Here is a 25,149-nt window from a genome sequence, read left to right on the forward strand (position 1 = left end):
CAATAGGTTTTGGGCTAAAGCCCAACACCTAATAAAAAAAATAAGTACAGAAACAAAGGCTTTTCCGCAAATAAGCGGAAAAGCCAAAAACTAATACCCTGTTTAGAAGGACCAAATAAGATAAGTAATTGGAGACATTTGTTATTGTCAAAAGTGGCATCTTATAAGGCATGAAATCATCTCGCAATGTTTTACCCATTCATTCAATTTTTTTGTTTGGACTCAAATGACTTTCTGAGTAGATATGTGTTTGAAATATGTTTTGCCACATCAGGGTAAAATACTTACTTTTTATTTCCTTGGGAAAGAAGCAAAACTTCCCTGTCTACAGTTTGTTACGTTATGTTAATTCATAGACCCCGATAGACCTTATCATGCTGCCACGTGACCATTGCAGTCACGTGCCCTGTATCCAATTTTTGTACAAAAAGGAACCTGACTATTCCTTCCAGCCTCGCTTTGGTTACGTTGATATGAATGGGAAAAAAACAATGACCGCAACATGATAATGGTCTATTGTTCTAGGAAGTTACAGCTGTTGGTTTCTTTGTTATCAGTCACTCCACTGCCAAGGTCATTTCTGGTGTTTCACGCCGGCGACAAAGCCGCGAAAACGGGACAAACATTTTTGTTTCACAGACTGTTTTTTCTCGATGGACTTGAAAGATAATGAAATTTGTTATCTTATTGAAACTAGGGACTATATAGCCGATTTGTTTACAATTTGAAAGGTTGAGAAACTTTGAGTGAGAAAGTAGTAGTGCGTTTGAATAACGTCGTATTCGTGCATGAGTTTGTAGCCATTATAATGTATACGGGAACTGGGGACATGACAGTAGCATGATTGTCCTTGACCGAGAAATTAGAGGCACAATATGGGACACGTTCTTATTTATCCAGGGAATTTGAAAAGACAGAAGTCATTGACCTCTTGACGTCTTTGGTAGAGGTAGATGGTCCCAATGTTGTCAGCGCTCCCACAGCCAAACTCCAGGTTCGGGAAGGCATGGTCCACCAGGTTCATGAAGGACCGGAGAAGCACACAAAGTTGACAGGACAATTAAAACAAACTTATAGTACTACATCAAGCAGCCCGATATTTCAACAACTCACCCATTAACCCCCCCCCCCCCCCGCCCATTTCCCATATTGTGCCTCTAATTTCTCCGTGAAGGACAACCATATGCTACGGGTGCATACATATATTTCCCCAATACCTATGTTCCCCAATACCTATGTTCCCCAACCCACACCCTAAACCTAACCATCTAACCCTAACCCTATAACCCTAATAACCCTAAGGGGTTAATAACCCTAAGGGGGAACATAGGTATTTGGAATGAGGGGGAACATAGGTATTTGGAATACTGTAGGTATTGGGGAACATCGGGTAGACCCCCATGCTACTCGTGTGTACAGCCCGAGTACAACAGCAGGGCACCGCGTATTGGCATCGATAGCCTGAGTACTTTATTGCCTACTGTATTGGCAGCGCTGTGTGTTGGCATGGGCGGTTTGAACAATTCGTGAACGTACCCCCACATCACGCATTTATGGTGTAAACGAGGATTTTCTATTGTTCCTCTTCCTCATTCCTTCGTTTACACTCCAACTTCCTCGTTCCTTTGCGTTACACTCCAACTAAGTTGGTTTTGTAAACGTTTTCTAAACGAGGTCGTCCTCGATTTGACTCCTGTCCTCATTTACTCGATGATGCTCCACATGTGTGTCCTCCATTTACACCATAAACACGTTACATACCAAGTGTGGACATTCCATTGCTTTCGTGTAGTTAAGAAAAACCAGTGAAAAAAAATCATTTTTTCTCAAACTGTGAAAACTCTTTCGACCCAATTTTTGTCTATGATTCCCTTTAACTTGTTTCTCTTCATTCTGCCACGGATAAACCTAACCCAAAAATGCCTCTAAACCTGTTTTCCAGAAATGGGGAAACACTGTGTGGACTTGCCCAAGTCCACACAACGTCGCCTCTACCTGGTTTATGTGGACCTCTTTTGTTCGGAAGTCCACACAGTAAATTTACCCATACTTTCTTCTTTATAGTAAAGTGGGGCTTTTCTCTTCAAACTTTAATATTTTAATCAATTACATGAACAGTACTTCGAATCAAAATTGGAAAATAAAACTTTAGCTTTACCTGTTCTTTAATAGTGGATTTGTACACTGAATGGTCAAAGTCCCAGCCTGCGTTGCAGTCAATGATGGTCTGGTTTAGTTCTCCTCTTGTTGTGTTGATCGTTACCTAATCAAAAGCCAAGTAACAAAGATTTCGGTGGTAAGTTGTGAGTCGGCGAGTGTTTTCGTATGTGGTCACCCCTAAAATAACGCAAAGAATGGGCTAAATACGACCCCTTGTATAGACCACAAGTATGAAAAAACTTCTGGCGATGAATAGCCATTCAGAATACAATTTTGTGCGCTCTGAGACCAACTTAACTTGGGTTTCTCTGTCTGGATTTTTTAAGTTCTGGCAGGAGCTTTCACCCATGTCACTTGTTGGGCGGCCTGTCTGTTCGTCTACTGTCGTGGTGTCTGTCTGTTTGTCTGTCTGTCCCCGAAAATTGCAAATGAGTAAATGCCATGCCGTGGTCATATAAACGCACACTTGCCGAAAGGTTTTCGGGAAGATCAGGTTTTTTCGATCGATGCGCACTGCGCGTCTATTTCGCATATGAAGTGGGACATTCCCAAACTGGGCCAGAGCTTATCGTGCAATGGGCCATATTCACGAGTCGGCCATATTGAATTGAAAGTGAGGTAAAAATCTTAATTTTTGGAACTTGCGAAGAGAAATGAAAGCAACTTAATTTATAATAAATTTCAGTCTGCTTCAAATGAATAATTAAACATTTGTAATTAAACACTCCCCAGGCCTATACATTCCCATGCCATATTAATAAAATAAAAAGAAATGACGGTAAAGTATGGCATAAATAGTCTGGCGCCATCCTTTTCAACAGTTAACACTTAATGAAATACATTCAGGGAACTCGACAAAAATGGCCAACTCATGAATAAGGCCTCCTGTGCTTGTTTCTGGACATGGCATAATGCTTGTTTCGGTTCTTTAAGACTCGGTGAACTGTGAAAAGATGAAACACGAAGGTCTTGGAACCCATTAGGAGCCTACCTCCACACCAGTCCAGTTGTATCGTCGACAGTTGTCATTTCCTTTGCCACTCAGTGTTGGGACAGCCACATCAATAATCTTCTGGTCGCACTGGGCCTCATCCAGGCCCCAGGCACCACACTGGGTCCGTATCTCGGGGACAGAGCACCAGTGATTAACACTGGGATTGGTGAAGATCTAGAATGAAATGATAGTCAACAAACTGAAATGTATGGAAGTGTAGATAGGACATGGTTAAAAATAAATCTAATTCGTACGTACGAATTACCAAACCGTACGTACGAATAACTAAATCGTACGTACGAATAACTAATTCGTACGTACGAATTACTATACCGTACGTACGAATTACTAAACCGTACGTACGAATTACTAAGCCGTACGTACGAATTACTAAACCGTACGTACGAATTACTAAATTTAGGAGGGGTGACTTTGGGGGGGGGCAACAAGGTTTCATGGGGGGGCTGTCGCAGTGGCGTAGCCACAGGGGGGGCGTTGGGGTGACAGCCCCCACCCCCCATGAAACCTTGTCGCCCCCCAGTCGCCCCCCACTGAACATATCATGACACCCCCCATGAAATGTTCCAGCCCCCCAGCAGCGCCCCCCCCCCCCTCCACTGAAAAATTCCTGGCTACGCCACTGCCCCCACGCCCCCCCCCCCCTCCCGTGGCTACGCCACTGACTATTTAATTCGTACGTGTGATTTATTAATTCGTACGTACGGTTTAGTAATTCGTACGTAAGAATTAGTTTTATTTTTAACCATGTCCTATCTACACTTCCATAGAAATTTGAACAACGTTGTCTTCGCAATGCCTAAGTGCAGACTGAATGTGGAGGCGTATCATGTGCTTTTGGTGTACATTTTTAGTGCACCTAATATGAAATAGATTTCTGCGATGTCGCACATTTTATCGCAGATTTCTGCGCAGATTTCTGCGATGTCGCACATTTTATCGCAGATTTCTGCGATGACGCACATTTTATCGCAGATTTCTGCGATGACGCACATTTTATCGCAGATTTCTGCGATGACGCACATTTTATCGCAGATTTCTGCGATGTCGCACATTTTATCGCAGATTTCTGCGATGTCGCACATTTTATCGCAGATTTCTGCGATGACGCACATTTTATCGCAGAAATCTGCACAGATTTCTGCGATGTCGCACATTTTATCGCAAATTGTTGAGATGTCGCACATTTTATCGCAGAAATCTGCGGATGTCGCACAATTTTATCGTACATTTCTGCATCTTTTTAACACACTGGCGCCTGGCTATTTTTCTGCTGAAGCTAAGGGGTCTAAGAATGTCGGGGTTCTGGTCTCCATGATATTAATTTTGCATATAGGATAGTAGTCGGCTGCCGAAAGTATAGTCTGGTTCCCAGACCAAAAGATTAAGACTATTCCTGATGAATCTTAGGTCCGGTCAACCTCGTCCCCAGGGTGTCGAGCAGTACGCGCCCACCACTACCTGCTCTCTCACCCTGGTATTGGATCATTTGCATGTGCAAGATTTTTGAACACGTATGCAAATGAGGAACAGTCTGGTGCCTGGATATGCGTTATACATTAGCGTTTGTTTTTGTATGCGGTGTCTGGGGTAAAAACAGAGTCAGTTCGTAGCAACGCGAGCACGGCGTGAGTTACGAAAACACGATTTTTGAAATCAAACTGTTACGATCTTATCGAGAAAACATGCAATATCATATTTCATATTAATATGAGCAAATTGGAAAGGAAATTAGTATATTTTGGAGAAGGCGTGGACGAATGATCGCGAAAACACGTACTGCACGTTGTGAATAATAGCACCAAGTACACGATGAAAAATCCATTACTTGCCAATTGCGGTATCCAATCAGGATACAGGAAGAAAGTTTCCTATCCAGGGTTTACTATTGGAAACGCAGTTGATAATAAAGTAAGCACTGGGGACGAGGTTGTAGGTCCGGTAGCCTCCGGTAATACAATGTATTACAATTTACGTCACGTGACTAAAACGGGAGGAATTCCTCCTTTTTCCGAAAATTTTCGAACTTTGCCGAAGTCGTTTCGTCGACAATCGGATAGTGCCCGAGTATTTCCGAGTATATAATATAGGTTTAATTAACTGCTAATTGCTTATTAATTTTATTTTTAATGAGTTGATAATTAATATTCATTGTTTTCATCTAGAAAACTTGAAATTCAACGACGATTTTGTGCATCAAATATACTCGGACGGGCGAACTTTTTGCTGCGTCATGTACAATTTTGAATTTGACGCCGTTACCGAGATTTTCCAAAACTCGGTCTTCATTCGGCTCCGCCTGCTAACAGTGCTATTTGGTTCCGTAATTTTGAAGATTCCAGATCAACATTACTCAATGCTATCTTACAAAAACATCAAACTGTATTATCATAACTGTATGATATTACGAAGCAAGTGATTTATCTAAAGATTTGATCAGAACATTAAAAGCTACAAGTGATAAAGCGAAATCGGAAACGAAGCCGCGCTTTAAAAAAGGGCCATTAATGTCGTCATGTTTATTTTTAGCCACGGAGGCTGCCTGACCTACAATTTAAGACGTGAGCGTTTAAGAAATCTGCGCAGAAATCTGCGATAAAATGTGCGACATCGCAGAAATCTGCGCAGAAACCCTTACAGAAATGTCCCATGAGCATCCCATGGGATTCCCATGGGATTCCCATGGGACCCCATGGGAAACCCATGGGGTCATTAAGAACACCATGTAAGGCCCAAAAAAAATGTCTCCGGTTTCTGGTATGGAGCTTGTCCAAAAAGTGGTGCGGCGACGCGGCTTTTTTTTTTTTTTTACCCGACTTTTTTGCTTCAAATGTCGGCTGATGACTGCAAATGGTGCCCGACTAAACTTAGTGCAAATATTATGGGAGTCCAGAGAGGCCACATAAAGCTTATTCTCGATCATAACCCCATCTAAAAACACGTTGAAATTGCGCAGCAGCAGAATTCCAGTCAAACCAGTGAGTTTGGCGATTTTGAGACATCATCTTCCATTGAAAAAAAAAATTGTTTCATTTTGCCGACGCGCATGGCTACGGCGACGTTAAGATGATCATCATGGGAAACCCATGGGAACACCATGGAGATTGCATGGACAACGTGGGAACACCATGGGGATTTTACGAGTTCCATGGGAACACCATGGGAACAACATGGGGATTTTTGGACACCATGGGAACACCATGGGAATTTATAGACACCATGGGAACACCATGGGAACCCCATGGCTATTTTATGGACAACATGGGAACACCACGGGGATTTTATGGACACCATGGGAACACCATTGGGATGGTATGGCACCATGGGAACACCATGGGGATTTACTGGACACCATGGGAACAGCATGGGGATTTTAGACACATGGGTACACCATGAGGATTCGGACGCCATGGGAACACCATAATGTGGGTGATACAAATTATGGACACAATGGGAACACCATGGAGATTTAAAAGGCAGCTCGCGGGGACACTGCCGGGATATACTGGATAACATGCATGTGCCATGGAAAACCATCATAGACCCAATTGCAAGTCTGGTGCCTGTATGTGCGTTACATTAGCGTTTGATTTTGTATGCGGTGTCTGGGGTAAAAACAGCATCAGTTGGTCGCGCCGTGAGTTATGAAAGCACGACTTTTATCAAGTTAAAATGTTACAATCTGGCCCGTCAATCCGCAGTGTCACATTTCACACTTATATATGAGCAAACTGGAAAGGAAATGAGTATTTTGGAAAAGGCGTGGACGTTAAAATAACAATGATCGTGAAAATACGTAATGCACGTTGGAAATTAACACCACCAACTACACGATATAAAACCATTCCTAGCAAATTGCGGCATCGAATCAGGATACAGGAAGGAAGTTTCCTATCCAGGGTTTACTATTGGAAACCAGGTTGGAAATAAAGTAAGCACTGGGGACGAGGTTGCGTCTAGGGTACTTGCTTAAATTTCCCCCCCCCCGAAAATGGGGGAAACTAGTGGGCGAAAATGGTGTACGGCGCCGGGCCCGTCCGGGGTAGCATTGCAGTACGCTCGCGCTGTTTGGTTCGTAAAATACGACGGAGAACTTGGCGGAGTATGATACACGTAGGCGCCGTACTCGTACACTCATGTGCGTACGCATCAGTGTGACCGTAAGGTCAGAGCTAAATTCTGCTAAATGCACATAAAAAAATCTGTCAGATTTATCAAAAATCTGCCAAATTCCCCAGAATTACTCGAAATACACTTGAAACACTTAAAATCACATGTAGATTGGTAGTATTACCCATAATTAAGGTTCAACTCACATTATAAACATTCTATAGTCACATAAAGATGTCATGAAATTACCCTGTAAATTTCGGGCAAAATGCAGATTCGGCCATGACGACGTTTCCCAGTGGATCAGCACTAGACCCACTGAGTTGTAACAAGTCACTGATTTTTGTGACTCGAGTCTAGTCGAGTCATTTTAAAGAAGTGACTCGACGGAATCGAGTCGAGTCATTTTATAGGTCAAAAGGTCGAGTCGAGTCGAGACAAATATTTAGCTCGAGTCAATTCGAGTTACGATTATTTGAACACTATGTATACCAAAATTTATAAAAGGAGGCAATAACTTTAGCGAGCGTTCAAATACAAAAGCTCCATAAGAAAACGCCAAAAACCGATGATGAAACAGCGAATTAGAAAATGTGTTTAAAAATCTGGTTCCCGGATGGTAATTTGTGCGTTCTAGAACCATGAGGTGGGAGTCTGTGACACTTGTTTATTTGTACATGATTGCTATTCGCAAAGTAAAGTGAGCATAAATTTTGCACCGTAAGTCATTGCGAATACTTTTCGCAAAGTTGCGCTTTGTATTTTTGGGACTCAATCGAGTCTTAATCATCAGCCTTCGCTCGAGTCGAGTCGAGTACTTTGATAAGGGACTGGAGTCGAGTCGAGTCATTTGCTCGCAGTAAAGTCGAGTTGAGTCATTTACCCTTAGGGACTTGAGTCTAGTCGAGTCACCAAAAATTGTGATTCCAGTCGACTCGAGTCGAGTAATTGACTCGAGTCATTACAACTCTGCCTAGACCAGCCATCTTGTCCCATTATGCCAGGGTTTGTTTGAAAAGGATTGAAGCTTTTTAAACAAATATGTATCATTTTTTGTTCAAATTTGTTGTTCAGAATTTGTTCATTTTTTGTTCAAATTTGCTGTTTTCTCATCAAATCAAATTTACAACCATTTTTTTGCAGAATTCTAGAGTTATGAAAGCACGACTTTTATCAAGTTAAAATGTTACAATCTGGCCCGTCAATCCGCAGTGTCACATTTCACACTTATATATGAGCAAACTGGAAAGGAAATGAGTATTTTGGAAAAGGCGTGGACGTTAAAATTACAATGATCGTGAAAATACGTAATGCACGTTGGAAATTAACACCACCAACTACACGATATAAAACCATTCCTAGCAAATTGCGGCATCGAATCAGGATACAGGAAGGAAGTTTCCTATCCAGGGTTTACTATTGGAAACCAGGTTGGAAATAAAGTAAGCACTGGGGACGAGGTTGCGTCTAGGGTACTTGCTTAAATTTCCCCCCCCCCCCCCCGAAAATGGGGGAAACTAGTGGGCGAAAATGGTGTACGGCGCCGGGCCCGTCCGGGGTAGCATTGCAGTACGCTCGCGCTGTTTGGTTCGTAAAATACGACGGAGAACTTGGCGGAGTATGATACACGTAGGCGCCGTACTCGTACACTCATGTGCGTACGCATCAGTGTGACCGTAAGGTCAGAGCTAAATTCTGCTAAATGCACATAAAAAAATCTGTCAGATTTATCAAAAATCTGCCAAATTCCCCAGAATTACTCGAAATACACTTGAAACACTTAAAATCACATGTAGATTGGTAGTATTACCCATAATTAAGGTTCAACTCACATTATAAACATTCTATAGTCACATAAAGATGTCATGAAATTACCCTGTAAATTTCGGGCAAAATGCAGATTCGGCCATGACGACGTTTCCCAGTGGATCAGCACTAGACCCACTGAGTTGTAACAAGTCACTGATTTTTGTGACTCGAGTCTAGTCGAGTCATTTTAAAGAAGTGACTCGACGGAATCGAGTCGAGTCATTTTATAGGTCAAAAGGTCGAGTCGAGTCGAGACAAATATTTAGCTCGAGTCAATTCGAGTTACGATTATTTGAACACTATGTATACCAAAATTTATAAAAGGAGGCAATAACTTTAGCGAGCGTTCAAATACAAAAGCTCCATAAGAAAACGCCAAAAACCGATGATGAAACAGCGAATTAGAAAATGTGTTTAAAAATCTGGTTCCCGGATGGTAATTTGTGCGTTCTAGAACCATGAGGTGGGAGTCTGTGACACTTGTTTATTTGTACATGATTGCTATTCGCAAAGTAAAGTGAGCATAAATTTTGCACCGTAAGTCATTGCGAATACTTTTCGCAAAGTTGCGCTTTGTATTTTTGGGACTCAATCGAGTCTTAATCATCAGCCTTCGCTCGAGTCGAGTCGAGTACTTTGATAAGGGACTGGAGTCGAGTCGAGTCATTTGCTCGCAGTAAAGTCGAGTTGAGTCATTTACCCTTAGGGACTTGAGTCTAGTCGAGTCACCAAAAATTGTGATTCCAGTCGACTCGAGTCGAGTAATTGACTCGAGTCATTACAACTCTGCCTAGACCAGCCATCTTGTCCCATTATGCCAGGGTTTGTTTGAAAAGGATTGAAGCTTTTTAAACAAATATGTATCATTTTTTGTTCAAATTTGTTGTTCAGAATTTGTTCATTTTTTGTTCAAATTTGCTGTTCTCATCAAATCAAATTTACAACCATTTTTTTGCAGAATTCTGCCTGAAATCTGCCCCAAAAAATCCATTCTGTCAAATTTTCTGTCAAACTCTCGTGTTTTTTACAAAATTCTGACAAAGTTAGCCGAAAATGGGCTAAAACGGTCACCTTGATACACATGCACCATTACACTACATGTACAGTATACACAAATATTGTACAAAAAATGTACATCATGATTCAATCCGCGGGATACGGCGCGGTATGGTACGTCAGGGAACTAGACTATGAATATGCATCTATTTGGGGTAATTATGCAACATATATAATGCGCGCTACATACATTAGGCAAAACAGATGCGCGCGCATTACACAACCAATAGCAAGTACCCATTGATCTCCATATACACAGACATGGAGATCAATGCAAGTACCCTAGACGTTGTTCCGACAGGTTCGTGGGTGATATTGGTTGGTCGTGATAGCGCCCTCTCGCGATGGCCGGTTATATCGGTGGCCGGTGTGGACGGTAATTCTGTCCCCCGGTAAAAGTGTCCGGGGGGACAGAATTACCTAGGTAAAAGTGTCCCCCCGTCCCGTTAATTCTGTCCCCCTTCAGGTAATTCTGTCCCCTCCAGTTAATTCTGTCCCGGCCCTGGTTTTGCACGCATAAGTTGTTATATTGATGTTATTATAATGAATTCAGCGCACAGGCTATACATTTTTAGATTTTTCCACCCTTCCTCAATAATTATCAAAATGAAATTAACGTTTAGATGTTAATCAACCGATCTATGCTTCTGCAAGAAGGCACGCGTAGTAATACTCAACCTATCGCTAGCACGCCCTCGCGCATCAGCCGCCGATATGCGTGTGACTGTCATGGCGGACTTCAATGAGGAGAATTGGCAAAATTATACGCGACACGGGTCACCGCGCCGCAGGCCTGCTGCTGGTGCACTGTTGTCCCCGTCCCCGGCCGCGGCCCTGGCGCGGCCCGTAGGTGCGGTACACTCGCGCGCACGCCCACCATGCAAATCGTTCGCTCCCGAAGTCGTCATCAAAACTTTTTTTTTTTTTTTTTTTTTTTTTTTTTTTCGTATTGCTACAAACATAAGGTCTATAGCTGTCCCTAGGCGTACCTCACGATACGTCAGACGATCAGACGATCCTCGTGGAGAAAGGGGGTTTAAACCGCTCGGAAAGTGCCTTTAAATGAGCTTGACGACAGTTATAAAGATCCAATCATTGCCAAGCTCAGCACGAGGGGATACAAATGTTTACAGACACAAAGATGGCAACAAGTAAAACGACAGAACGAACGAAAATCTTTTTTGCCTGGAATTGAATTATTTATTTTAGTTGAAGGTATTATATGATTATCAGAGCTATAAGTATAACTTCCATTAGATTTTTTTTATTGATTTATTTATTTATTTATTTTTTTTTTTTTTTTTATTTTATTTTTTTTTTTTTTAATTATATTTTTTATTTTTTATTTTTTTTATTATTATTTTGTTTTATTTTTTTAAAGGAAATTGGGGAAGACTAATCAGCATGGCTAGGAGGATATTTTTTATAAGGAACATTGGGGAAAACTAACCAGCATGGCTAAGAGGATATTTTTTAAAAGGAAAAATGGGGAAGACTAACCAGCATGGCTAGGAGAATATTATTTAGAAGGAAAATTGGGGAAGACTAACCAGCATGGCTAGGAGGATATTTTTTAGAAGGAAAATTGGGGAAGACTAACCAGCATGGCTAGGAGGATATTTTTTAGAAGGAAAAATGGGGAAGACTAACCAGCATGGCTAGGAGGATATTTTTTAGAAGGAAACATGGGGAAGACTAGCCGGCATGGCTAGGAGGATATTTTTAAAAAAGCAAAGTTGGGAAGACTAACCAGCATGGCTCGGGGGGTACTTTTTAGAAAGAAAATTGGCACAGCTAGTAGCCTAGCATGAATAGTGAACGAAGTTTACGTGAGGCCGTACAAACGCAGCGTGGAAAATTTCAAGGATTGTAAGGAACGGATCATTAAAACATACACCGGAAAGTGAAGTAGTTTATAGGTTAGTATAAGTAGTAAGGAATGCCGGCATGTAAAAGCTCTTACCAGTCTGTTTTGGTAAATTTGACAAGAAACCAGAAATTTGTCTAAAAAGCGAGACTCATCAGGTACAGTTCGCTAGACCTTGGGTAGGTTTCGTCTCGAGACTGTACGACCTACCCCGTAAGAACTTTTACGTGTTGATGTTATATAAGTTATACTTATAGCTCTAATAATCATATAATACCTTCAACTAAAATAAATAATTCAATTCCAGGCAAAAAAGATTTTCGTTCGTTCTGTCGTTTTACTTGTTGCCATCTTTGTGTCTGTAAACATTTGTATCCCCTCGTGCTGAGCTTGGCAATGATTGGATCTTTATAACTGGTCGTCAAGCTCATTTAAAGGCACTTTCCGAGCGGTTTAAACCCCCTTTCTCCACGAGGATCGTCTGATCGTCTGACGTATCGTGAGGTACGCCTAGAGACAGCTATAGACCTTATGTTTGTAGCAAAACGAAAACCCAATTTTCCTTCTAAAAAATATCCTCCTAGCCATGCTGGTTAGTCTTCCCCATTTTTCCTTCTAAAAAATATCCTCCTAGCCATGCTGGTTAGTCTTCCCCAATGTTCCTTTTAAAAAATATCCTCCTAGCCATGCTGGTTAGTTTTCCCCAATGTTCCTTATAAAAAATATCCTCCTAGCCATGCTGATTAGTCTTCCCCAATTTCCTTTTAAAAAAAATTAAAACAAAATAATAATAATAAAAAAAAAAAATCAATAAAAAAATAAAAAAATAAAAAATAAAAAATATAATTTAAACCCCCTTTTTTTTTTTTCTTTTTTTTTTTTTTCGTATTGCTACAAACATAAGGTCTATAGCTGTCCCTAGGCGTACCTCACGATACGCTTTGTATTGCTACAAACATAAGGTCTATAGCTGTCCCTAGGCGTACCTCACGATACGTCAGACGATCAGACGATCCTCGTGGAGAAAGGGGGTTTAAACCGCTCGGAAAGTGCCTTTAAATGAGCTTGACGACAGTTATAAAGATCCAATCATTGCCAAGCTCAGCACGAGGGGATACAAATGTTTACAGACACAAAGATGGCAACAAGTAAAACGACAGAACGAACGAAAATCTTTTTTGCCTGGAATTGAATTATTTATTTTAGTTGAAGGTATTATATGATTATCAGAGCTATAAGTATAACTTCCATTAGATTTTTTTTATTGATTTATTTATTTATTTATTTATTTATTTATTTTTTATTTTTTTATTTTTTTATTGATTTTTTTTTTTTTTTTTATTATTATTTTGTTTTAATTTGTTTTTAAAGGAAATTGGGGAAGACTAATCAGCATGGCTAGGAGGATATTTTTTATAAGGAACATTGGGGAAAACTAACCAGCATGGCTAGGAGGATATTTTTTAAAAGGAAAAATGGGGAAGATTAACCAGCATGGCTAGGAGGATATTTTTTAGAAGGAAAATTGGGGAAGACTAACCAGCATGGCTAGGAGGATATTTTTTAGAAGGAACATTGGGGAAGACTAACCAGCATGGCTAGGAGGATATTTTTTAGAAGGAAAAATGGGGAAGACTAACCAGCATGGCTAGGAGGATATTTTTTAGAAGGAAAAATGGGGAAGACAAACCAGCATGGCTAGGAGGATATTTTTTAGAAGGAAAATTGGGGAAGACTAACCAGCATGGCTAGGAGGATATTTTTTAGAAGGAAAATGGGGAAGACTAGCCTGCATGGCTAGGAGGATATTTTTAAAAAAGCAAAGTTGGGAAGACTATCCAGCATGGCTCGGGGGGTACTTTTTAGAAAGAAAATTGGCACAGCTAGTAGCCTAGCATGAATAGTAAAGGAAGTTTACGTTAGGCCGTACAAACGCAGCGTGGAAAATTTCAAGGATTGTAAGGAACGGATCATTAAAACATACACCGGAAAGTGAAGTAGTTTATAGGTTAGTATAAGTAGTAAGGAATGCCGGCATGTAAAAGCTCTTACCAGTCTGTTTTGGTAAATTTGACAAGAAACCAGAAAATTGTCTAAAAAGCGAGACTCATCAGGTACAGTTCGCTAGACCTTGGGTAGGTTTCGTCTCAATAAAAAAAATCTAATGGAAGTTATACTTATAGCTCTGATAATCATATAATACCTTCAACTAAAATAAATAATTCAATTCCAGGCAAAAAAGATTTTCGTTCGTTCTGTCGTTTTACTTGTTGCCATCTTTGTGTCTGTAAACATTTGTATCCCCTCGTGCTGAGCTTGGCAATGATTGGATCTTTATAACTGTCGTCAAGCTCATTTAAAGGCACTTTCCGAGCGGTTTAAACCCCCTTTCTCCACGAGGATCGTCTGATCGTCTGACGTATCGTGAGGTAATTAGGGACAGCTATAGACCTTATGTTTGTAGCAATACGAAAACGTACAGTCTCGAGACGAAACCTACCCAAGGTCTAGCGAACTGTACCTGATGAGTCTCGCTTTTTAGACAAATTTCTGGTTTCTTGTCAAATTTACCAAAACAGACTGGTAAGAGCTTTTACATGCCGGCATTCCTTACTACTTATACTAACCTATAAACTACTTCACTTTCGGTGTATGTTTTAATGATCCGTTCCTTACAATCCTTGAAATTTTCCACGCTGCGTTTGTACGGCCTCACGTAAACTTCGTTCACTATTCATGCTAGGCTACTAGCTGTGCCAATTTTCTTTCTAAAAAGTACCCTCCGAGCCATGCTGGTTAGTCTTCCCAACTTTGCTTTTTTAAAAATATCCTCCTAGCCATGCCGGCTAGTCTTCCCAATGTTTCCTTCTAAAAAATATCCTCCTAGCCATGCTGGTTAGTCTTCCCCATTTTTCCTTCTAAAAAATATCCTCCTAGCCATGCTGGTTAGTCTTCCCCAATTTTCCTTCTAAAAAATATCCTCCTAGCCATGCTGGTTAGTCTTCCCCAATTTTCCTTCTAAATAATATCCTCCTAGCCATGCTGGTTAGTCTTCCCCATTTTTCCTTTTAAAAAATATCCTCTTAGCCATGCTGGTTAGTTTTCCCCAATGTTCCTTATAAAAAAATATCCTCCTAGCCATGCTGATTAGTCTTCCCCAATTTCCTTTAAAAAATTAAAACAAAATAATAATAAAAAAAATAAAAAAAATATAATTAAAAAAAAAATAAATAAATAAATAAATAAATAAATAAATAAATAAATAAATAAATAAATAAATAAATAAATAAATAAATAAATAAATAAATAAATAAATAAATAAATAAATAAATAAATAAATAAATAAATAAATAAATAAATAAATAAATAAATAAATATCGCGGAAGACGCAAGACACGTTTCACATCGCTCTCGCAGATTTGACTTCTTTCAACCGAATACCGATCGATTTTCGTCATCATAGCGAGTATATTGTTCTTCCCTGTGAGTATAGATATTAAATAAGACATTTCTGGGAGTTCCAAGGAGGTGTGAGGGCTTTAGCCCGTGGTTCTCCCAACTTTCAGTATTCTACGTTGAGAGGTGGTCGCCATTTTGGACGGGCCATCATGTATAGATCGGGGCGACCCCAGCTACGACGCCCTAACACGGTGCGTTTTAATACAAGAGGAATAGAAGACATCGTCACGCCTGAAGAAGTCTACGAAGCTGTAAAGAAGGAATTGAAAAGCAAAGACACAATGAAGTGCATAGCAGAACTCAATAACAAATGGTACAATGTTACGTTGGACAACGAAGCTGATTGTGAAAGACTAGCGAACTATGGACTGGTATTGAATGGGTTGCTGGTGCAATGCGAGAGGGCAAGCATAGCTAATTCAGTAGTTGCGTACGTAAAAGCACCCTACGAACTCAGCGACCAGGCGGTCATTTCGGCTCTGTCTGCTTATGGGTCAGTGGTGAACATAAAAAGACAATATCATGACTTCGACAGTAATGTAGAAACAGGAGTGCGGAGCTGTTTGATCAAGAATCTAATGAAACCAATCCCCAGCTACATCAGACTTGGAAGTTTCACCCTGCCAATACGACATAAGGGACAGCTCAAAACATGTAAGATCTGCGAGGCAACGGACCACTTCGCCCGAGACTGTCCGGCCCGGGGGAGGTGCTACGTCTGCGGCGCATACGGGCATAGAGCTTCGGCACATCATGATGAAAACAGTCGCAAAGATAGATTGGAAGTAGAATCAGATGAAGAATCACGAGTAAATACTCCCGTCCTAGCAATCCCTGGCGGAAGTCAAGACGACCGAGATTCGACGACACACTACGACACTGAAGACTCCATCTTCGATGAAACCCAAATCGAACCGCTAACTCTAACCAAGAAATACAACCTGCCAACCTACCGCTTCAAGGATGGGAAAAAATATTGCAAAAAGAGAAAAAACCAAGACACGGAAGAGGAAAATGTGGGGGAAAGCTACAGGAAAATAACCAGAGAAGAAGAGGAAGAGATGGAGCAATCCAATCAACAAGAACCACAGACCCATGGGCAGACTAGCCGACAAGACACCCAGCAGACAGCACCGCAGATCGCACAGCAGACCGAACAGCAGACCGAACAGCAGACCGAACAGCAGACCCCACCCAAGACCACATCGCAGACCACACTGCAGACCACACCGCAGAGTACACCGGAGATAGCATCACAGATCGCACCACAGACAGCACTGCAGACCACATCGCAGATCATACAACAGACGGCACCGCAGACAGCATCACAGATCGCACCGCAGACCATACAGCAGACTGCAACGCAGACAGCATCACAGATCGTACCGCAGACCACACCGCAGACCGCCCCTCGGACTGCACCGCAGACCGCACCGGAGACCGCACCGCAGACCGCATCGCAGACTGCACCGCAGACCGAACAGCAGACTGCACTGCAGATTGCACCGCAGATTGCATCGCAGATCGCAACGCAGATCACACAGCAGACAGTTCTGCATACTATACCGGAGACCCCACTGATGACTACAACGCAGGCTGAACCACAAACTGTATCTCAAAACGCACCTCGGTTAGCACCGCAGACCAGCCAACAAACCATAAAGCAGATACAGAGTGGGCAGAACGCATCACAAGACATTATTCCGTCATCACAACCTACAGACAACGAAGATGAAGATTTTGTTAGGTATATGAGAGGGGGCGTGGAGAGACTCCGCAAGAAAAGAACAAGCTGGGAAAGGAAGGAAAAGGACCAGAAGGCATCGCCTAGTCGAGGGCCGAGAGGACGAGGGAAGGGTAAAGCAACACAATCTTGAATTCTTGAGGGTTTCATATGTTTTTGCTTGTACTGTAAATCATATTCCGTTTTCTCCTGCTTTGTTTGATGCTCAGAATAGCCACACTTAACGTCAACGGGCTACGCAAGGGGGAGAAAAGGGAAAATTTATTCAATCAACTTAAAAAGGGTAATTACGATCTTGTGTGTCTTCAAGAAACTCATACGGTCAGTTCAGATGAGGTCTTGTGGAAAAATCAGTGGGGTGGGGACATTTTGTTTAGCCACGGCCAAAGTGACTCAAGAGGAGTGGCTATTTTGGCGTCAAACAGAAGTGGGATCCAATTCACAAATCCTGATAGAGATAATGAAGGTCGAATTATCCGCTGTGATTTTTCTTGTAGAAATTTAGAGTTTCACTTACTTTGTGTTTACACTCCAAATCCTATGTATGACAGACAAAGGTTTTTTAGTGCTCTTTCCGAGTATGTGAAACAAGACGACGGAAACTGGATCGTTACAGGTGATTTCAATTGTCAAATTGATACGAGAGCTAGCAATGATAAAAGTGTTACAAATCTGAAAAATTTCATTTTAGAAAATGACATGATCGATGTTTGGAAGAAGCTTTATCCAAAAGAACAGGGTTTCACTTGTTTTCATAGAGTTCTGAAAAGAAGTAGCAGAATTGATTATATATTTGTCTCTAGTCAGTTATATACCCTTTTGACAAAAACAAACATTATTTCGACTGGGTTGTCAGATCACCTACTTGTTACTTGCACTTTGAATAATCGCACTATTATTAAGGGTCCTGGCAGATGGATCTGTGACAATAACATTTTTAAAGATGATTCTTGTGTTGACCGAGTTCGGACTTTTTGGAATTATTGGCAAACGCAGAAGGGATCTTTTGATAATCTGTTGATTTGGTGGGATTATGGGAAATGTAAAATTAAAGAAATCCTGAAAGCTTATGGTCTAGAGAAATTCTACAAGGAAAAAGATTATCAAACTAATCTCCAAAATGATCTTACTAAGGAAATGAACCAAAATAACCCAAACACCAAAGTTATAAACGACATCAATCAAAAAATCAAACACTTCGAGCAAAAAAAACTCGAAAAGACGAGAATTAGGTCCCATATCAACAAAATCAATGGAGAGAAAAGTTCGCATTTTTTCAAGTGTTTTGAAAAACAAAGATCGGAAGACAACTCTTTTGATATGTTAGTAGAAGATGACGTAACTTATGATGATTCCTATAAGATGTGTAATCATGTGAACTCTTTTTATAAAAAGTTATACACTAGTGAAGAAGTTGACAGCGACTCACTTAACGCTATATTGAATGAAATTGATGGTTTTGTCTTTGATGAAGAAATAATAGATTCCTTAAATAGCGATTTTGACGATGTTGAAATTCTATGCGCTGTTAAACAAATGAGCAAAGATAAATCACCGGGTATAGATGGATTAACAGCTGAATTTTATAAGTTATTTTGGGACATTCTTCAAAACGATTTCAAAGATGTTATTAACGAATGTAAATCTAAAGGCTGTCTACCCTACTCAATGAATAATGCCCTGATTCGTTTGATCTTTAAAAATAAGGGGGAAAGATGTAATTTAAAAAACTGGAGACCTATTAGTTTGCTTAATGTAGATTACAAAATTATTTCAAAAGTTATCACTAACCGATTAAAACGAATCATGCCTTTCATTATAAGGGAAGATCAATCATGTGGTGTAGCTGGAAGAAATATACAAGACAATCTGATGGTTATTAGAGATGCAATCTATTATGCTAATAATGAACATTTGGAGAGGGCACTCCTCAGTATAGATCAGGAGAAGGCATTTGATAGAATAGAATGGTTTTACATGTTTAGAGTCATGGACAAAATGGGTATCCCACAGCATTTGGTTAATTGGATTCAAATTCTTTACAGCAACCCGTCCAGTTCAGTAATTGTAAATAATTTTATTACGGAGCCTTTTAAAGTGTCTAGGGGTATTCGGCAGGGATGCCCTCTGTCACCCCTGCTGTACACAATTTGTGCCGAAGGTTTGGCCTGTCTTATTAGAAATAATCGTCTGATCAGAGGCTTTCCTCTACCTAACTGTCCGAATGAAACTTTGAAAATTGTCCAACATGCGGATGACACTACCATTTTTGTTTCTGATAATCGCGATTTTGATACTCTGGATAATATTTTTTCGACTTACAGTAGCGGTTCGGGATCGAAAATCAATTTTCAAAAGTCCAATGGCCTTTGGATGGGTAAGTGGAAAAATCGTCAGGATAAACCGGGTGGTTTTAATTGGGTCAATGATCACTTAAAAATTTTAGGCATATATTTCGGTAACGACGACAACACCGACCGGAATTGGGGAAGTCGAGTTGGTAAAATGACCGCTGTTCTTAAAAACTGGAAAAATAGGAATTTAACACTGAAAGGCAAAACAATTGTGGTTAATAGTTACATTGGCGCAAGCCTGTCCTACTACGGCAGTGTTCTCCATTGCCCTGATGATTACATAAATCAAATGGAAAGAATTAAATGGGCCTTTATCTGGGACGGTAAAATTGACAAAATCAACAGGAAAACTATGTGTAGTCCAGCCAGCAAAGGAGGTTTGGGTGTTTTGGATATTAAGGCCAAGTTATGTTCCTTAAAAATTAACGTATTAAAAAGATTTATCAGCGTTTCTGGCAAGTGGAAAGTTTTGTTCGAATATTCTCTCTTTCAGTCAAGTGGTTTTAATAATCTAGGTTGGTATATTTTCAGTAATCACAAGACAGCAGTTAAAGAAACGCAGCCCTTCTATAAAGAGTTGATTAAGGATTTCGACAAAACTGTCAATGTAGATAATACCTTTTCATGTATTAATGAAACCAGGGAACTCCCGCTGTGGGAGAATAATGTCGTCACAGGCGATTGTGAGACTGTTATGAATAGCAGAGTTCTCAAAGGGCAGAACATTTTCTATCTGGGTCAAGTTTTAGAAAACTGTCAAGTAATTTCTTTCAGTAAAGTAGCTCAAATGTGTAACATTTTGCCGATAAACGCTGGAAGAATCGTTGCATGCATCAAGAAAAATGTAAATGAGGATTATATTAACGAATGCAGAGAAGGTCCTGCCAACCATTTCTTGAATTATGTTACCTTGAAGGACAAGAAGGACAAAATAATACAGTTATCTTGTACTAATGTCAAAATGGTATATACTAGTTTAATTCATCGCAACTTGGCTACTCCGAAAGTTCAAAAGGTTTGGGAAAATGTTTTTCACGCAGACAGTTTGGAATGGAAACAAATATGGCTTATTGGAGGGTGTAAATTTCTTGATGAAGACGACAGAGACATCTGGTACAAATTAAAGCATAAAATTCTTCCCACGAAAGATAAATTAAAACGTTTCGGTATATTAGACGATGATAAGTGTTCCCTGTGTAAAGGAGGAAGTGAAACTATAGAGCACCTGTTTATTAATTGTGTAAATCATGTGGACTCTTGGTTGTTTGTTGAAAACATTATTAAGAAGTATACGAATAATCCCAGTTTCTGTTTATCTGATAAAACCCGAATATTAGGACAAGGTATTACAAACCAGTTGTGTTTATTTTTTGTCGGCCGCCTACATAGGGTCATATGGAAAATTAGATGTAGTTTTATTTTTTGGAAGGGAGGCTCTTGCAATGTCCTGGAGGCATACAAAAGTAATTTGAAAAGATTCATAACTCGAGAAAAAGCTAGACTAGAGGATACATTATTTCAGTCGATTTACACTAGAAACGCTGTATTGTGTACCACCCAAGACGGTAAATTAAGATTTTGTTTCTAAGTCTGCAGCTTGAAAATATTTGTCACTTGTGAAATGAATCTGTATAAAAAAATAATAAATGTGATTGTTTATCCCTAAATTTTTAACAGCATCATTCTGTATATATCGAAGACTTAGTTTTGAATTTGTTTAACCAACTTATGTAATTCAGTGTTATTTTATTTAGTTTATGTTGTTACTTTTCAAAAATAGGAAACTTTGGATGTTTTATATAGTAAATTTGTCTTTGTAAGTATGATTTTCCATGATATGTGATGTAAATGTTTGAATGTTATCTGTGTGAAGTAAGTTTCTGAACAGGATATATGATGTAAATGTTTGAATGTTAATTGTGTGATGTATGTATTTTGATGCCGAATGATGTGAATAAATGGAGTCTTAGAACTCCACTCAAACGGAAAAAAAAAAAAAAATAAATAAATAAATAAATAAATAAATAAATAAATAAATAAATCAATAAATAAATCAATAAATAAATCAATAAATAAATCAATAAATAAATCAATAAATAAAAAAAATCTAATGGAAGTTATACTTATAGCTCTGATAATCATATAATACCTTCAACTAAAATAAATAATTCAATTCCAGGCAAAAAAGATTTTCGTTCGTTCTGTCGTTTTACTTGTTGCCATCTTTGTGTCTGTAAACATTTGTATCCCCTCGTGCTGAGCTTGGCAATGATTGGATCTTTATAACTGGTCGTCAAGCTCATTTAAAGGCACTTTCCGAGCGGTTTAAACCCCCTTTCTCCACGAGGATCGTCTGATCGTCTGACGTATCGTGAGGTACGCCTAGGGACAGCTATAGACCTTATGTTTGTAGCAATACGAAAACAAAACGGGAGTTGTGCTTTGATGACGTAAGCACCATTCCCGAATTTAGCAAGGCGCCGAGCAAAAACAGTTAATAACTTCACTAATATACAGTCCGGGTGCTGGACTTGTGACGTTGCACGGGGACACATTTACCAGGGGGGACACATTTAACGTCGTGCAGGGGGACAGGTTTACCTAGGTAAAAGTGTCCCCCCGGACAGATTTACCGGGTCACGACCCGGTAGATCTGTCCGGGGGACACATTTACCAGGGGGGACAGAATTACCTGCCACACCGGCCATCGGCGTAGCAAACAAGAACTGCGTCTAGCCCCTAGACTACGATAAAATATGGGACATCGCAGATTTCTGCGATAAAATGTGCGACATCGCAGATTTCTGCGCAGAAATATTAATGTGTGATGTCCCTTCCAGGGCCACCATAGATGTGCCCCTCCCCCCCCCCCCCCAAAAAAATCTGGATACGCTGCTACACCGACGGAAGATGACTTTAGCGAGCAAGTGCCCCTTTTTGGTGATGCCCCCCCCCCCTTTTTTTAAAACCGTTCCGCCGCCGTTGTGCTGAGCATTAGCTTTCAAGAAGACTTAGGCCTAGGCCTATCTCACCTCAACATTAGGATACCACATGAGCGGTACCAACATAATGGTGATGAACAGAGCCACACGGAACTGGTACAGACCCAGCTCCCCAACGCAGGTCAAGACTTCGTCGAAACGCATCTTTCACCAAGAAAAGTCTTCTGTGGTTCGGTTGTAAGTCCACACCGTGCCAATGCACAATTGTATTTGAGTGGTCGGGCACAACCCGCATTACCAGACCAAGCCCAGTCTATTGTATACTTTGGGGTTATTAGCGCTTTCCGCATATCCGTTGCAACTTCTGACATTACTCAGTGGGTCTGCGGATCTGTGGGTCTATGGGCCCATTGGATTGCACAGCTAAGAGATTGACCAATCAACATTTACTTCTCCAAAGGACCGCCCACTTCAAACAATTGCTGGTTATACTGGGGCCGTGTGCGTATTTTTTTTCCTAGGAGGGTTAGGGGCAATGTCATGAATAATTCAGTTTTTCCTTTGAATCATTGCAAGACTTAGGTTCTCGTTCTATTTTCCCCTTAATTTAAAATTATCTCAGTGATAAATTTGGAGAAGAAAAATAGCTGATGAAAATGAGCAGCGACGACGTGGATTCGAACCAGGGATCTTTGTATCCATAGCTTATCTTGCTCTCCACTTGGCTACTGTGTGGTAGCTCGACGACAACCGTTCTTTAAAATGCTTTAATGTATTGTAACTAGTTGAGTAACTAACAACAATGCTGTTGATGTCATTGTCCGTTCTCATGGATAAACATGAATTATTCATGACATTGCCCCTAACCCTCCTAGGAATCAAAATTACGCGAGCCGCGTACAGTGTACTTCTCTTTACATTCCATGCCAAACTGCTTTGACCCAAGCTGGGACCATACATGGGCGATAATTGGATTATCAGTGCACTGCCATTGCAATATGGTAGAGGCATATATAGAGCAAGGATGGTTGAAGGTGTTCCATAATGTGCATGGAATAGCACTCTAATTATGCACATGAAATTTTACTGTCTGAACTTTATGCCGGATGGAAGCAGAACCCCCCCCCCCCCAAAAAAAAAAATTGTCAAGAAAAAGTAAAATGGCGTCGGCAGATAAATCATACACAAACTTGTGGGAAACATATTGCACAGCTACACTCCTCGCTGCCGGTACGGAAACTGATTGGTCTTAAAATGAAGCATGGTCTATGGAATTGGGCAGAACAACGGGTAAAAATGTGCATAAGGGCAATCACTTGGCAAAAGGACAATGAAATAGGAATGGATTGGCCTAAATTAACTACTGGGGACTGAGGTATTTGCTTTCTCCATGCTTTATCTATGGTTTGAGAACACTGCCACACTTTTATTGTGAATAGATTACACAAGCAGGTGGCAAGACTAAAGTTAACATAAACAATGAATTAGCCACCTAGGCCAAACTGGAGGGAAACTCTCTTTTTTGGATAAACATTGAATTCAACCTGGTTCTTGCCTCAACAGTGCAAATGAAAGTAGAAGTAGCAAGTTTAAAATACTCAGGGAGACATTGACAAAAAAATCAAACTTTAACATCAAATTTCTCCCCATTACATGTACATTTACAAGGAGAAAAGCATTGGATTTTGGAATTTCGAGGGAGTTCTTTGTTTTAATAATCAGAGCTCTTGAAGCCAGACCAAACATCACATCAAATACCACCTGTGATAGTGCCAGCTTTACCAACCGTTATGATAATAAGGTGCATGGAACATATAGGGCATAGTACCAAAAATGAAGGAATTTCATCCCAGCCACCCAATCCCCTTGCCCTTTCCGGATCTAAACTTCAGTGTCTTGCCTAGACTAGTTTTGTTAAGATGACTGAGCATGCTCTGTTGTAACTCCACAATAGCCTTTTCGGAGTTCCAACTGCGCATTCATAACCTGTGGCAACGCGCATTATTTGTCTCAAAAGGCTGTTTGTACATTGTGGGTACTGTCAAAGGGCATTTGAGACAAATAATGTGCGTTGTCACGGGTTACGAATGTGCGCAGTTGGAACTCCGAAAAGGCTTATACATGTACATGTACATGTATGTAACAGGTGTCCATGCATGGTTGTTCATGTAGGATGGATGAGAAATGGATCATTGTTTATTCTGCCTGACTCCGTTACGTAAAAAGTAGTGTACGGTCACTACCTCCTGCACACTAAAGTACATATACTGCTATAGTAGTATAGTGGGCCTACATGGTAAAAGCATATAAGCAAAACTCTACATTTATGAGAACTAAGGGAACTTAAATTTTAAAGGAAAAATACAACATTTGCAAACATCAAAAAATAAAACTACCAAATCATTTTGAAATACCTTCCTGGACTGTTAGTGAATAACAGTGTAAAGCATCCTGTAAAATCATGACACCTGGTATACTGTCATTTTCATATTACTGTCATAATACGTGCATGACAAGTTGTTCTGCGTCTGTAAGATTTGTTTGAAGCATTCGATAATCTCTTATACCAAGGCATCCGAAAGGTATCATGACATAATTCCTTTACTGGCTCTGTGTTCGGTCAGCAAACTCATACA

General features: G+C 40.3%; 2 protein-coding genes across 2 annotated transcripts in view; one reads left to right on the forward strand and one right to left on the reverse strand.

Moving 5' to 3' along the window:
* Positions 1-22,876, reverse strand: part of LOC119726391 (organic cation transporter protein-like) — a 50,237-nt gene extending 27,361 nt beyond the window's left edge. Inside the window, exons 1-3 of the mRNA XM_038198046.1 lie at positions 22,604-22,876; positions 3,152-3,328; positions 2,159-2,263 (exon numbers count right to left, since the gene is read on the reverse strand). Of these exons, the coding sequence (XP_038053974.1) occupies positions 2,159-2,263; positions 3,152-3,328; positions 22,604-22,717 (396 nt within the window). The 5' untranslated portion in view covers positions 22,718-22,876. The remainder of the gene's footprint in view (positions 1-2,158; positions 2,264-3,151; positions 3,329-22,603) is intronic.
* Positions 15,608-18,842, forward strand: LOC119726622 (chromatin modification-related protein eaf-1-like). Its single transcript, XM_038198374.1, has one exon. It carries the CDS (start codon positions 15,623-15,625, stop codon positions 17,348-17,350), a length of 1,728 nt encoding a protein of 575 aa, XP_038054302.1. The 5' UTR covers positions 15,608-15,622; the 3' UTR covers positions 17,351-18,842.
* Positions 22,877-25,149: the final 2,273 nt, after the last annotated feature.

This window comes from Patiria miniata, unplaced genomic scaffold, assembly GCF_015706575.1.
Source record: "Patiria miniata isolate m_02_andy unplaced genomic scaffold, ASM1570657v1 HiC_scaffold_2, whole genome shotgun sequence".
Taxonomy (NCBI): domain Eukaryota; kingdom Metazoa; phylum Echinodermata; class Asteroidea; order Valvatida; family Asterinidae; genus Patiria; species Patiria miniata.

Coding starts and splice junctions, on each gene's coding strand:
- LOC119726622 (XM_038198374.1), top strand. CDS start 15,623: ATGTATAGATCGGGGCGACCCCAGCTACGACGCCCTAACACGGTGCGT.